Raw genomic sequence first — 15,787 nt, 5'->3', positions numbered from 1 at the left:
GAGGGACCCCCAACCCGGAGAGCCTGACTGGCCACGGTTAGTGTCTGTTCGTTCCATCTGTTCTGTGTGAGCTCATTTCTGAAATTCTGGTAGTGCCCGATGCGGCCTAAGTGGACGCACTGGAGGACCACGGGCAGGGAGTTTTGGAAGATGTTCCAATCCTCCATTTTGGTGGGACGTGGAATCTCCTCATCGGTTTTGGAGGGATGTGGAATTCCCTCATCGGTTTTAGAGGGACGTGGAATCCCCTCATTGGTTTTGGAGGTATGTGGAATCCCCTCAAAGGTCTGAGACGAGGCGGGTTGCTCCCGCCAGTTGGTGCGTGGCCCTCATCTAGCTTTCAGTTTTGCTTCCATGGAGTTGGAAGACTTTCTAGGGGGCCCTCTGTTTGTCTGTTTCTGTGTTTCTCTGTTTTGTTCTGTGGACTTACTGGATGGACATTATGGGACAGACTCAGACTACTCCTCTAAGTATTATGATTGATCACTTTAAGGATGTCAGGGGAAGAGCTAACAACCTCAGTGTGGAAGTCCTAAAGCATCGGTGGCAGGTTTTTTGTTCTAGCGAGTGGCCAACTTTCAATGTCGGATGGCCACCAGATGGGACCTTCAACCTCCCTACCATCCACCGAGTCAGGGGTATCATCTCTTGGCCTAAGACAGGCCATCCTGATCAGCTCCCTTACATTATCACTTGGCAGGACCTTGCAGAAGACCCACCCTCTTGGCTTAAGCCCTTCCTAGCCCCACTCCCTCTGGAGCCAAAACCCATTCTTGCTTTGCAGGGGGAAAAGAAGAAGGAAAACAAGAAAAGTCTTACCCAGCCTTCAACACCCCTCTAACCTGTCCTACAGGGGGGAATGAAGAAGAACTAATTTTTCCTCCCCCATATAACACCCCTAGGATGCCGGAAGAACACCATCCTCCTCCTCCAGGGGAGGCAGACGCTGTTCCGAGACTGGGAGGCGGAAACGCTCCAGTGGGAAGCCCGCCCTTTACCAGACAAAGGGCTCAGAGGGAGCAATCCGCCTCCACCTCTGACTCCATTATTCTGCCCCTGTGAGCCACTGGACACCCAGACACGGAGGGAAATCAGCCCCATCACTATTGGCCTTTCGCCACTAGTGACCTCTACAATTGGAAAGCTCAGAATCCTAAGTTTTCTGAGAAACTGGCAGGGCTTATTGATTTATTAGACTCTGTTCTTTTTACTCATCAGCCCACGTGGGATGATTGCCAGCAGCTTATGCAGGTCCTGTTCATGACTGAAGAAAGAGAAAGAATCCTAATGAGGCCCAAAAACTAGTTCCAGGCGCAGACGGGAATCCCACCAACAACCAGGCTCAGATAGATGCCTCCTTCCCCTTAACTCAGCCCCAGCAGGATTTCAACATGGCAGAAAGTAAGGAGAGGCTCCAGGTCTACCGCCAGACTCTAATGGGGGGTCTCCGAATGGCTGCTAGAAAGCCAACCAATTTGGCCAAGGTAGGAAATGTACAACTGGGAAAAGATGAATCTCCGGCTGCCTTCTTAGAATGGATCATGGAGGCATTCTGTACCTACACCCCCATGGATCCAGAGGCTCTGGAAAGCAAGGGAGCTGTTATCATGGCCTTTGTAAACCAATCGGCCATAGACATTAGGAGAAAATTGCAGAAAATAGATAGACTAGACTTACTGGTGGTAGCCGAAAAGTATATAATAACTGGAAGCCTCCTGAGGACAAGCAGGCTCGCGCCATAGCAGCTGCCAGCAGTAAGCAGACTCGAGACCTGGCCAGAATACTACTAGCTACCACTGCTGACTTCCCTGAGGAACGAGACCGCCATCTCTGGAAGCTGGCAGACAACGCAAAAAAAGGTAAAGGAACCACCAAAGGGGGGGGGGGGGGAAGCAGAGGCTGCAGAAAGATCAGTGCGCATACTGCAAGGAGATAGGGCATTGGGCCCAAGATTGTCCGAAAAAGGCCAGCGGGAAGGGAAGCAAGACTGATCGAGTAAAAGTCCTAGAGCTAGATGAACTGAGTGATTAGGGGAGTCAGGGTTTGGACCCTCTTCCCGAGCCCAGGGTAACACTTAAAGTGGAGGGGACCCCTGTTGACTTCCTCGTCGACACCGGAGCACAACATTAGGTCCTCCGCACCCCACAAGGAAAACTAGCCAGCAAGAAGTCCTGGGTACAAGGGGCAACTGGTATGAGTCAGCATTCATGGACTACCCAAAGAACTGTAGATTTGGGGACAGGCCAGGTATCCCACTCCTTTATGGTAATACCAGAATGCCCCTACCCGCTGTTAGGACGGGACTTACTGACCAAGATTGGAGATCAGATAACTTTCAGACAAGGGGGGACGGTGACAAGGGGTCACTGATGGCAAGGGCCACCCCATCCAGGTCCTGACCATGAAACTGGAGGATGAATACTGCCTCCACCAGGAGGCGCTCCTGAGAGAGGATAATATAGACAGATGGCTACAAGAATTCCCCTCGGTTTGGGCAGAGATGGGGGGGATAGGACTAGCCACTCACAGGACCCGGTCCTGGTAGAACTCAAGCCAGGAGAAAAGTCCGATAAGAATCAAACAATACCCCATGTCAGGAGACCCGGAAGGGGATCCAGCCACACATCCGGAGACTACGAAACCTAGGGGTACTAGTTCCTTTCCAGTCTCCCTGGAACACCCCCCTACTGCCGGTCAAAAAGCCTCACACAAATGACTACCGACCAGTACAAGACCTCCGGGAGGTAAATAAGAGGGTCGCGGACATACACCCAACTGTTCCCAACCCATATACTCTCTTGAGCTCCTTGGCGCCCTCCAGGGTCTGGTATACTGTACTACATTTAAAGGATGCCTTCTTCAGTCTGCTGCTGACACCCCAGAGCCAACCCTTGTTCATCTTCGAGTGGCATGATCCAGAGGAGGGCTACAGTGGGCAACTCACCTGGACACGGCTGCTTCAGGGATTCAAAAATTCGTCCACCATCTTCGATGAGGCACTACACGGGACCTGGGTGAGTACAGAAGGGAGCACCCTGGCCTCACCCTCCTACAGTACATAGATGACCTCCTGATTGCTGCTGACATGGCCAAAGACTGTGAGCGAGGGACCCAGGACCTGCTTGCTATCCTAGGGGCCTTAGGGTACCGGGCATCCGCGAAGAAGGCTCAGATATGCAGGGAGAGGGTAAGTTACCTGGGATATATCCTGGAGGGTGGACAGCAGCGGTTATCAGATGCCAGAAAAGAAACTGTCCTAAAGATCCCTACTCCCACCTCCCAAAGAGAAGTAAGGGAATTCCTAGGATCGGCCGGCTACTGCTGCCTCTGGGTTCCGGGTTTTGTTGAGATCGCCAGGTCCTTATATGAAGCTACCAAAGAGGGGAAAACATTTAAATGGGCTGAAAAAGAAGAAACTGCCTTTAATCAGTTAAAAAAGGCCCTCCTAAGTGCCCCAGCCCTGGGCCTGCCAGACATTACGAAGCCCTTCCACCTTTTTGTAGATGAACATAAGGGAATAGCAAAAGGGGTTCTAACTCAAGGCTTAGGCCCCTGGAACCACCCGGTGGCTTACCTGTCCAAGAAGCTAGACCCAGTGACTGCCGGCTGGCCACCATGCCTCAAAATTATTGCAGCGACAGCACTCCTAGTCAAGGACCCAGACAAACTGACCCTACCTAGGTCAGGAGATCTGGATCACGACCCCACACGCCACTGAAGGAGTCCTGAAACAGCCTCTTGATAGATGGATGAGCAACACACGTATGACTCATTACCAGAGCCTCCTACTCAACCCTCCACGGGTGTGGTTCCACCCCAGTGTGGCCCTCAATCCTGCAACCCTGCTGCCCGACCCTGACCTAGGCACTCCACTACATGACTGTGCGGGAATCCTGGAGCAAGTACATGGATTCCGGATGGACCAGACCGACCGGCCCCTCCCCGATGCCGAGGCTACTTGGTTCACTGATGACAGCAGCTTTGTGTGGGCTGGACACAGGAGGAGTTACAGCTGACACCTTCTCTGGCTGGGTGGAGGCATACCAAACCAAGCATGAAACGGTTCAGATGGTGGCTAAGAAGCTACTAGAAGACATCTTACCCAGGTATGGTTTTCCTGCCATGATAGGATCAGACAATGGACCAGCTTTTATCTCGCAGGTAACGCAGCCAGTAGCCAAGGCGGTGGGGGAAAACTGGAAATTACATTGTGCTTATAGGCCCCAGAGCTCAGGACAGGTAGAAAGAATGAATAGAACCCTAAAAGAGACCCTTACCAAATTAACCATGGAGACTGGCGGGGACTGGGTGACTCTCCTACTGTATGCCCTTTACTGGGTTAGGAACACTCCTTACACCTTGGGTGTTACTCCCTATGAGATCATGTTTGGCAGGCCACCCCCTATTATTCCCAACCTTCGAGCTGAACTTGTTGCTGAGTTTAAAGATCAAGAACTTTTTCTTTCCTTGAGAGGGCTCCAGAGGGCACACGAGGACATTTGGCCATGCCTCCGTGCCATCTATGAGGCTGGCCCAACCCCGACACTTCATCAGTACAGGCCGGGAGACTGGGTCTACGTCAAGAGGCACCACCGAGAGACCCTCGAGCCGCGCTGGAAGGGACCCTACATCGTGGTGCTGACAACCCCCACCACTCTCAAAGTAGACGGCATCGTGACCTGGGTCCATCACACCCACGTTCGGCCAGCGGACCCCTCCTCAATCTGGAAGGACTTCGTCACGCGATGGGCCATCAATCGGGACCAACACAACCCGCTCAAACTCAAGCTACAGCACATTCAACCCACCTAATATTGGTAACTCTGTTAACTCTGCTTGTCATTGTTCATGCTGCCAGGAGTCCCCATGCCCCCCAAAACATCACCTGGCAGATCATAGACACCAGCTTGGGGACAATACTTAATCAGACCTCCCAGAGCCACCCCAGGGACACTTGGTTCCCAGAACTTTACATAGACCTCCAAACTCTGTTCCTCTTGTCACCATACGCCCCCGGATTACAAAATAGAAACGCAGCTGGTCCCATGATTGGGTCCGCAAGCTACATGACAAGGGGGGAATGAAAGGGTGGACCTACTCCATCTTGTTCTGTGTCCTCCACCTTGAGTGACTATGTCCCCGACATGCCCCCTTTCCGGGAAAATCACAGAAACCTCAGACCACGCCTCCTCCCCTTGAGTAACCTCCCGCTCACCCATTCAAACTTCCTGATCAAAACACGCCCTGCAACCTGCGTAAGAGGACTCCGGCCCTTCCCCAGCCAATTGTCTGAGGCCACAGCCATTACCTCACCAACTGCCTCTAGACCCCTATAAAACCTTTGTGCTTTTGAAACTTGCTCTCTCTCTCTGGTATCTCACCGCTGCATCGGTGCAGGTAAGGGATTGAGCTCGAGCTAGCTTGAATAAAGGCTCTTTTGCTTTTGCATCGGACTCGGCTCCCTGGTGGTCTTTGGGGATCACGAATTCTGGGCATAACACCCTCTGGTTTCCCTCAATTGCCTTCACATGGAGGCAAACTTGGCCCCACCTCTAGTTTCTCAGGTGAGGAGTTACCCAATCCTGGTAAGAAATCACCCCTGGCTTAGTTTCTTCTTCCTGAAGTGGTGTGGAAGCCAGTGACCTAAACAGCTGAGCAGGAGTAAGTTCCTTTTATAAAGCCACCCGAACAATGTTCAGCTGATAGCATATCTTTTCTCTTTTTATGCCTGCCACCAGCAGATCATGCTATATTTTCCATTTGGGTTACTTGAATGGGACTCTTATTTGCTTTAGATTTCCCTTTTTCAGCCCCTTGTTGAGATTTTCTGATCTTTCTTTTGGTTGCTAACCATACTCAATCTCTCCCCTTTTTTCAGTCTCTCTTAGGTCAAATATAGCCTTTCCTACATCATACATCTTGCCCCACAAGGGGGCTAAATAGACATGAGAGGACCATGCCATAACCTGGGGACAATCTGTTTTTCATCACTGCTGTGAAAATAACTTCATCTGGTTCTTCAAATACTTGAGCATATATTGTTGGTTGATGCCCAATTCTCTTAAAAGGTTCTGCCTCTTCCAAGTATCTCCATGCAAGTATTTGTCCTGGGAAATCTTCATTTGTCCAAGCCTCCCTCATAGCTATGATTATCCAATCCATATAACTATGATTATCTTGCACTGGGCATTACCTAGGCCCCAAGGCAGTAAGTGGTGACACTATTCATTTTCTCAACTTCATTCCCTGTTAGGATTATGTCATCCCTTCCTATGTACAGTAGCAAGTCCTTCTTTCAGCAGCTGTTTGAAAGCTTTTGTAATGCCTAAAAAAATCTGCAGTATACTGTAATTTTCAGTTTCTTGTACATGTTGCCCATTGTGTTTCCCTGCTACCTTTGTTGAGTTTTTGTTTTCTGCTGCATTAGTGGTTTTTACCTGAGGAATAGAGGCTCTTCCTCATCTCCAAATATAACTTCTATGTCATCCTCTATATTTCTAGATGTTTTCCATGGGTTCCATGTTTTAACATCTCAGTCAGCTGAGTAATGACAGTTCTAATGTGATGCCACCACATTTTACAGCCTCCATGGCACACAAAGTGGCACACTAAGGTATTGATTTTTGCACCCAGGCTTAAATCTTATGCATCAAGTTGGAAGCCAAAAGGGATGCTGATAGTCTTGGGTCTTTCTCCAGCTGTAATTTTTCCTCCAACTTCCTTACTTTCTCTTCTGCCACTAGCTGGGTATCAGTGGCCATATAAACAGCCCAAAGAAGTGGCCAACCCACCACTGGTCTGTAGCCTTCTTTAACCCAGTGGTAATGCAATTTTGTAACAGTAGGCACTCTAACCTAGCTGGTAATTTAGGGGCATCCCCATACTCATGTGGTGTTTGCATCTAGCAAATAAACTGTGCCTCTCCATATCAAGGTGGTTGGCCACCTCAGGATTTCCAAGAAAGATTAATTCCTCTCACCCATTATTAAATCTCCAGGCTCCTCTTGGAGGAGTTTGCTGGCTGGCCAATTGTTCCATGAAAGTGACATATATTCAAAATTACTTCCAAAGGTTGACAGCTATAAGATTGAAGAAAAAGGCTGATGAGTCCAGCTTGACAAGAACTGTTTTATTAGGGGGACTTACAGATAGACTGCAAATTGAGTAGATCTCTGCAACCCTACCTCCCTTCAAACCTGCTTTTATAGCCCTAGAGGTTTGAAGTACATTCTGAGGGACCACCCAGGAGAAGAATATTTAGAATGAGTGTGCGTTATATTCATATCTCCAGGGAAGATCAAGGATGTTATGCCATGAGGGTGTACTTAAGGGTGTGGTTAAACAAAAAGAAAGAAGACTTCAGGTCACAGAATGGTCATCATGGCAAATTTGTTCAAGTTGGCATTAGTCTGGCTTACACAAAGTCTTTAGTCCATTTTGAATTAATTTTTATGTATGGTTAAGGTAGTAGTCCAGTTTCATCTGAAGGAAGTTTGAACATTACTTAGGTCTGTGATACACATTCAAGGGACAGTTCTAGGTGTAGAGTAGGGTCTGGTATTGCTCTATTCTTTTGGAACTTCTCTCCCATCAAGAGCTCAGTGCTGCATGAGCTTCATCTCACAGGTGCATGAGCTTCGTCTCACAGCTTCACCCTTCATCTCACAGGTGATTTCCACAGGGTATCTCTGATTCACATGCCCAATATGAGTCAGTCCCCCACCAAAAATTGGATGCAAATGGAAAAAGAAGAAAGAGGGGAGAGAGACAAGTAATGCATCTTGACCACCTTTCACCCACCAGGTAGCTTTAGTATCTAATCTGCAAAGCAGGGGAAAATATGCTACAATGAGGGAGAAGCTGAACAGAGAGAAAGAGCAAGTGAATTTATTGCTTTCCAGGAGCTTTCCTTGCCCTATGTTCAGTCTCTCCTGTCCTTGGGAAGGAGATGGGGAGAAAGAAAACTGTCTAAGTCAGGGCTCTACAGAGAAACAAAGCAATAGTGCATATATATACAGAGAGATTTATTTAAGAAATTGGCTTACACAGTTATATAGGTTGGCACGTCCACAATCTTCAGGGCAGGACAGTAGACTGGAGACTCAGGAAAGAGTTGCAGCTCAAGTCCAAAGCCAGTCTGGAGGCAGAGTTCCCTCTTTTCTAGGGAACCTTAGTCTGTTTTCTCTTAAGGTCTTCACCTAAGTGGATGAGGCCACCCACATAATGGAGAGTAATCTGTCTTACTCAGAGTCCTCTTATTTAAATGTTAATCTCATCTAAAAAATACCTTTGCAGCAACACCAAGACTGGTGTTTCACCAGATATCTGGGTAGTATGGCCTAGCCAATTTGACACAGAAAATTAATCATCTCAGGCACAAAATTATCATTAAAAAATTTTTGTACATGTATTTTTGAGAGTCAGAGAGACACAGAACACAAGTAGGGGAGGGGCAGTGAGAGAATGAGACACAGAATCCAAAGCAGGCTCCAGGCTCTGAACTGTCAGCCCAGAGCCCGACATGGAGCTCAAACCCACAAACCGTGAGATCCATGACCTGAGCCAAAGTCGGATGCTTAACCGACTGAGATACCCAGGTGCTCCTTAGACACAAAATTATTAAAATACACAATAAATGTGCAAGAATGATAGGATGTTTCAGAATGAACTTTATATTTACATTTATCATTAAAGCTCATATTCACTTTTTATATAGATAATTAAATATGCCTCTGTAGACATCAATTATTGATTTAACTCAAAATCTTAATTGATAAGATGTATATATATGTATGTATATATATATGTATATATATATATACATACATATATATATACATATATATATAATTTTTCATTTTATAAAAGTAATTAGTTGGGGAAATGAGATTAGAAGAACTTCTCTTCAGACTTCAGAGTATAATTCCATTTGGAATAATAAGTATGTACACAAGAATCATAAAAAATGAGATCTAAGAATTTTGTAATATTTTATGATTCTTAACATATATGCTATTTCCTTTAATTTTTAAAATAATTGTAGGATACCTTATTAGCTCTATTTTACATGGTATAATGGAGGCCCCCAGCTCAGATTCTGCCAGTGCCAATTCCAGGACCATTTATGTCCAAGCCCATGGTGTTTTCACTATGTCACATTCTCAATTATTTGTATCTGACTTTTTTTTTATTTTACTAAAAGTAAACAGACCTGGCTCTTTTCAAAACAATGTCATACATATCTGAAGAATAATCCTGAAGTGCCTTCTGCCAAAGATGCATATAAAGAAGTATCTGAGTCTAGAAGAGGCTGAGAGGCTGGTGGAGGACGCTGTTCCTCCATGAAGTGGGCTGGATACTCCCTCTAGTCCCTTGGATTTGCTTTGCTATTCACAAAGGGGGTGTTGAACAATACAGAGATGATTTAAATTCCATACCCTCTGGTGCACATACACAAAATGCCAGTGTAGTAAATGGGGCTTTTCTTATTTTGAAAGAGTGGAAATCAGTGGTCTCTGGCTTCACATGACATTTCAGGGCCTGGAATATGACTGTAATTCTATGGTTATCTTAGCATTAAATATCATAAGAAGATTGTGACTAGACAGAAGGGCAGGGGACAGGAGACTGGGTGGGAGAAATGCCAGTGATCAGATTGCCTTTGTAGGATGCATGTATTTGGGAAATGGATGGTGAAGACAGGTGCTGGTTCAGAGTTGTTGAAGTGGCAGAGAGGTAACTGGGAATTGCCATTGTATGGCTTCAGGTTATAGTACATTTGTGAAAGATGTGCATTTCATGAAAATGCACATTCATTTTATTACAGAAACACTATATTTGGAGGACATTTCTCAAAGCCAATAAATAAATTTAGGTTATTTAACTTAGAATGATCATATGTGAAAAATGATATTCCAAATTAGAAAATAAATCATTAAGTAAAAAATCCCAAAGCATGATTCATATATATCAATTTTGAACAAAGAAGATTTTGATTCTCATCAAAATAAAAAATAACTTAGCTCAATAAAATTGAGATGTTGTTTTTTTATGCAAACATTTTTCATACAACCAGTTTATTTCAACAAAAATTTTACATTAAGAGAAATATTAAAATTTCCCAATTTTAAATTAAGAAATAAAATTTGATAGGGTTTTGATAGAGATTGCATTGTATCTATATATGGCTTTGAGTAGTTTGGACATTTTAATAATGTTAACTCTTCCAATCCATAAACATGGATGTCTTTCCATTTATTTATGTCTTAAATTTATTTCATCAATGTCTTACAGTTTTCTGTGTATAGATTTTTCACTTCCTTGGTTAAATTTATTCCCAAGTATTTTATTGTTTTTGATGTTATTGTAAATGGGATTTTTCTCATCATAAACAACAGCACAAACAACTGGTAATAATGTGAGATGAAGGATTAACTAACCATATTGTAGTAATCATTTTGTAATATATACATGTATTGAATCATCACATTGAACACCTCAAACTCATACAATGTTATATATCAGTTATATTTCAATAAAAGCTGGAAACATTTTTAAGAAGAAAAATCATGGAAAAGAGGAAAATAAGAATAAGAAAAGTAAATATCCAACAAATATCCTTCTCAGGTCCTGGCCATGTTGCTGGAACAGAAAACACAAATCACAACCAGAGCTTTCTTGTAGTTAATGTAACAGGAAACTATCATGGTTTATATAATTCAGAGTAGAAAGGTGATAGGCAGGGGTCAGGGGAGAGGGAAATGGGGAGCTGCTAATCATCAGGCATAAAGTTTTGATTATGCAAAGTGAGTAATTCTATAGATCTACACAGCATTGTGTCTACAGTCAATAATAACGTACACTTGAAACTTTAAGAAGGTAGATCTCATGTTAATGGCTCTTACAAGAATTAAAATTCTTTTTTTCTTTTTATTTATTTTTTATTTATTTATTTATTTTTTTTTTTGAGAGAGAGAGAGAGTGTGTGTGTGTGAGAGCAGGGAAGGGGCAAAGAGACACAGAATCTAAAGCAGGCTCTAGGCTCTGAGCTGTCAGCACAGCCCAACGCAGGGCTCGAACTCACAAACCGCGAGATCGTGACCTGAGCTGAAGTTGGATGCTTAACGGACTGAGCCACCCAGGAGCCCCTAACAATTAAAATTCTTAAGAAGAGATTACAGGTAAGTGATGATGGCATAGAACACCCTCATTCAGAAGCCTCAGCAGCCCACAGAAAGTGAAAGCTCACCAGGGAAAAGGGTCCTGGGACCAAAGGACTGCTATGTGCATGTACATGGTTTGGGGGAAAGGATGAGCATGCCACATGGGGATGAGGATCTGGGATTATGCTCAGTGGCAGCACCAAAGACACTACCCTAGTGTTTTTTCATGCCTTATTTCTCTCTTTGCCTTTGGGCTTCCAAGGAGTTTCTGTGCAGTTTCCCAAGCCAAGACCCTTATATCTTGTCAACAAACATTCAGAAAAGCAGCCTTAAATTCTTGCAGACCACTTCCACTTTTCTCAGCAGAATTAATGCCCCTCATTTAATTCCTATCTCTTCAAAGCTTAGCAAAATGGGAATTGATTGTGGCTTAGCTAGAAATACCTCAGTCTAAATTTCAAATCCCCATAAAACTGAAGCAAAGGAATTGCATGCTTTTCTCATTGAAAGTTCATATAACTTAGGAATAGTCTCCTACTGGCTTCTCAATTTAGTACATTAAATTCTCTTTGAGATCATTGATCTTTTTTTAGACTCAGGAAGTCACAGCAATACATGTTCTGTTTCCTGAGGCTGAGCTATTGCAATAGTCTTCTGATGACTCATCTCCACCCTCTTTCACCCATTCTGTACAGTGCACCATGTCCGATTATTTTTTCTGATGTTTGGCTTGGGGCCACTGATTTTGCAGCCCTTCTCCAAACATCATGATATCTTGTTGTCCTTCATTACATCTTTAAATCCCTATCCTTACTCTAATCCACTCTTTTCCAACATGACACCATGATTCACACTGCTGCCAAAATCTGTCCCATGCGTGCAACTTCCTATAGTTCTTTTGTCCTAAAACTCCATGATGATAGAGAAAAGAATGGTCTTGGAAGAATTTATTAACCTCATGATATCCCACTTTTTTCCTGGGAGTCAAATATACCCTTCTTCAAGTCTAACTCAAAGAAATAGCTTTCACAATGAATTTAATGGTCCCCAAATTACAATTTCTTCTTCAATGTCATAATTCCATAGCCCTTCCTGTTACCATGACAACCCACATTGCAAAGGAGTTAATTTACTGAGAGGCCAAGAGGGAAACTTCTGGCATTTTTCTCATCTCTTTCTGTTTCATACTTTATACAGCATAGTTAGAGCCCTCTTTGCCTGATAGCATACATCAAATTCCTAAGTTATGTAGTTTTTATATAAAAAGCTACTGAAAACACACATTCTTCAACTACTCCTAATCTGTCCTCTAAGTTACAGTGAATAAAACCAGTCACAAAGGCAAATTCCTTTAGAATTTATCTTAGAGACAAACATTATCCATTATACAAGCTTCCAATTACAAAGATAATTGTATAAACCAATGTTTTGGCCACTGAAGCTTCTTAGTTTGAACACAAAGAAGGAAAAGGTACAATATTTACCTACCTATAGCCTCTAAGCTAAGAACCTGGAATATTCTCCTCCAGTGTTGTTGAGCACTTCCTTTTACACTGCCACTCACCACATCCACTATTCTTCACGGCACATCACAAGTATTACCTTTGCCTCTAAACCTTCTAGGGTAAACAGATGATTCAAGACTTGGAAACCGGCTGGGGCTGGCTCAGGAAATGTTGCCTACATGCCCCGCTGTGACTGAGCACAGCACCATATGTGTAGAATGAAATATAATCAGGCTTCAAAGAAGTAGGGAACCAGAACTTCATACCCAAAGGAAGATTTTGACCATACAGGTGAGAGGACACCCTGAAGCAACCTCACTGTAGTAAGTGTGAGCAAGAAAGGTGACATGGCCTCAGGAGTGTCATCCATTTCTGGGTATAGAGCTCACAAGGACTCTGAGCTGTTGTGGGTAACATCCTCTAGATGTAATTTTCACTGACCCTCTGAATTAGCTCTAGAGTCTTTGTAGTTTCAAATCTCATGCCACTTTACTGATATCTCACTGTGGCATTTGGCGTCTTCCACCTTGTGTTATATGCATGTGCGTAGTGTCTTCTCATGCTTACTTTATTGCTGCCTAGACCACTTCATCTTTTGCTTCTATAAAGAGTAGTGCCTTGTTTACAGATGTTTACAAACCATGAGATCATGACCTGAGCTGAAATCAAGAGTCATACACTTAACTGACTGAGCCACCAAAGCATCCCAATGATCTTTTTTTTTTTAATTTTGTACTGAAATTCCAGTTAGTTAACATATAGTGTAATATTACTTTCAGGTGTACAATATAGCGATTCAATACTTCTTGATGATCTTATTCTGTTAGATGTTTGGGAAAAAAATGATGGGGGAATATCCATGCTAAGCCCCCATATTTCAAGATAGAAACCTGAGAGAATTATAATGACCACAATTTTGATATTTTATAACATTGCATTTGTAAGCTCAACATTCAATGATTTTTTTTTTTTTTCACTTAGGGGCCACCAAAATCATTGGCCATGGTGCTTGGGTGCTGGCAGTGAATACTAGACTTGAGGCACTATTACACACATATTTCAACTTATATTGAGATAAACACAACTGCTGTTAAGCCTAAAACAATCAGGATTTTAAGGAAATAAAAAAAATATATGCCATATTGGTTTTTAACTTTCTTATCAACCAGAAATGACTTTCCTTGCTTTTAGATCCAGAAGTAGAGATTACTTTAGAATAATTCTATCTAATTAACTTGTATATTAGTTATCTATTGCCTCATTTAAAAATCACCCCAAAATTTAGTGGCTTAAATGTCATTTCATAGTTTCTGTGTGTCAGGAATCTGGACATGACTTAAAGCCATTTTTCATCTCAGTCTCTAATTAAGCTGGAACTAGTCTTATCTAAATCCTGAGCAAGGATCCACTACCAAATACACCCATGTGGCTGTTGGCAGGATTCAGTTCCTTGTAGGTTTGGGTTGAGGGACTCAGGTCCTTTTTGGCTTTTGAGCAAGGCCACCCATGTGGACCTCTTCATTGGGAAGCTCTCAATATAACAGCTGGTTTCCTGAGATAGAGTGAAGATGAGAGGCAGAAAGAGAGAGAGAGAGAGAGAGAGAGAGAGAGAGAAGGAAGGAAGGAAAGAAGGAAGGAAGGAAGGAAGGAAGGGAGAAAGGTAGTCACAGTCTTTTGTAACACAATCTCAGAAAGGACATCTCATCACTATTATTGTATTCTGTATGTTAGAAGATTCAGTTCATACTTGGGGGGAGAATTACACAAAGTCACAAATACCAGGAGGAGGGAACCAGCAAGTTATCTGAGAGGCTGCCTACCACAATCTCCTCTTGGATTTGTAGGATTTATGGCCCTCTCACATGAAGAATATAATCACATCTTCCCAAAGTCTCCCAAAGTCTCATCCCATGACAGCATCAGCTCAAAGCCTAGGATTTCATCACCTAAATTTGTTCCAGATTTGGATGAGTCTCCTGGAGCATAATTCCTCAAATATAGCCAGCTCTTCAGATACCGTTGCTTTTTTTTTTTTTTTTTTTTGAAAGTAAAGAGTCAGTTTTCTCCCTCACATACACCTCACGTAAAGTGGGAAAGGATATGATAACTGCTAGGGACACTCTTGTTCAAAAAGCAGGTCACTGAGAGGCACAAAGAAGTCACTGGTCCATAACAATTATGAATACCTGTTCTACAGATAACAAATCAGAGACTTGGAACTCTAGTGACTTGCCTAAAAGTAAATGGTTAGTGTATGTCAAAGTTCTGTTTCTCATCAACAACTGATTGTCTCAATTCGGATTGTAACAACACAAATTTACATAAGACCAATAGAATTCAACTAATATTAATTTAAAACATTTAAAATTGTTTTAGAAGAATAATGTTAAAATATAGAGAAAGGTATTAAGAGGAAAAGGTTTTAGGGACAGCCGTGTTGTGGACACGTAGAATCAGAAGTGAGAACAGGATGAATTATAATATAATAAAAGCTAGATCTCAAACATGGATGAATAGTTGCAGTTGAAGAAAAAAATAAAAATATGGACACCTGTATAACTCTTACTAGAAACCAGGAGGGAAGGTGAACCCAGAGGATTCCATGTTAGGGAGGATGTTTCAAAGATGGAAATGTTGGAAGGATCCTCTTTTTTAATGTTAAACACAATTTTTCCAAAAAAAAAACCCACATTAATTGTTTTCCAATAAGTCTTCCTCATCCCATACTCCTACCCGTCAATCGTGGTCTCAGTCCTCAGAGTTACCAATTTTTAGCAAATGCTGGTAGATCCTTCCAGACATTTCCTAAAGACATGTTTCTTCTTTATCATATTTTATCTTTCTACTACTAAAGTCATGCTTTTTACCATACCACAACTTGTTTTTTCATTTGCTAATATCACAGTCATCTTTCCATTCCAGTGTAGACACACCTACCTCATTGTGCAGAGGGTTGCACTTTAGAATGGTCCATAATTTAACTAGATTTCTGTTGATTTTTGTACCTTCCAGCCTTTTGCTGTACAAATTTTCCTCTGTTAGATATCTTCATTCGCCACAGTAATTATTGTTTACATATTTTATCTGGTGGGAGGGAAAAGGGCATTCTGAAAATATTAA

The 15,787-nt window shown here is 42.9% G+C and overlaps 1 protein-coding gene across 1 annotated transcript; it reads left to right on the top strand.

The window, feature by feature from the left end:
* The first annotated feature begins 206 nt into the window (after positions 1-206).
* LOC125168017 (uncharacterized) lies at positions 207-4,812 on the top strand. Its single transcript, XM_047863006.1, has 4 exons — positions 207-318; positions 2,997-3,187; positions 3,865-4,106; positions 4,560-4,812. Exons 1-4 carry the CDS (start codon positions 207-209, stop codon positions 4,810-4,812), a joined length of 798 nt encoding a protein of 265 aa, XP_047718962.1.
* Positions 4,813-15,787: the final 10,975 nt, after the last annotated feature.

The sequence above is a fragment of the Prionailurus viverrinus genome, chromosome B3 (assembly GCF_022837055.1).
Source record: "Prionailurus viverrinus isolate Anna chromosome B3, UM_Priviv_1.0, whole genome shotgun sequence".
In the NCBI taxonomy this organism is placed as follows: domain Eukaryota; kingdom Metazoa; phylum Chordata; class Mammalia; order Carnivora; family Felidae; genus Prionailurus; species Prionailurus viverrinus.
The sequence above is the reverse complement of the archived record's forward strand: the minus strand, read 5'-3'. Positions and strand labels throughout refer to the sequence as shown.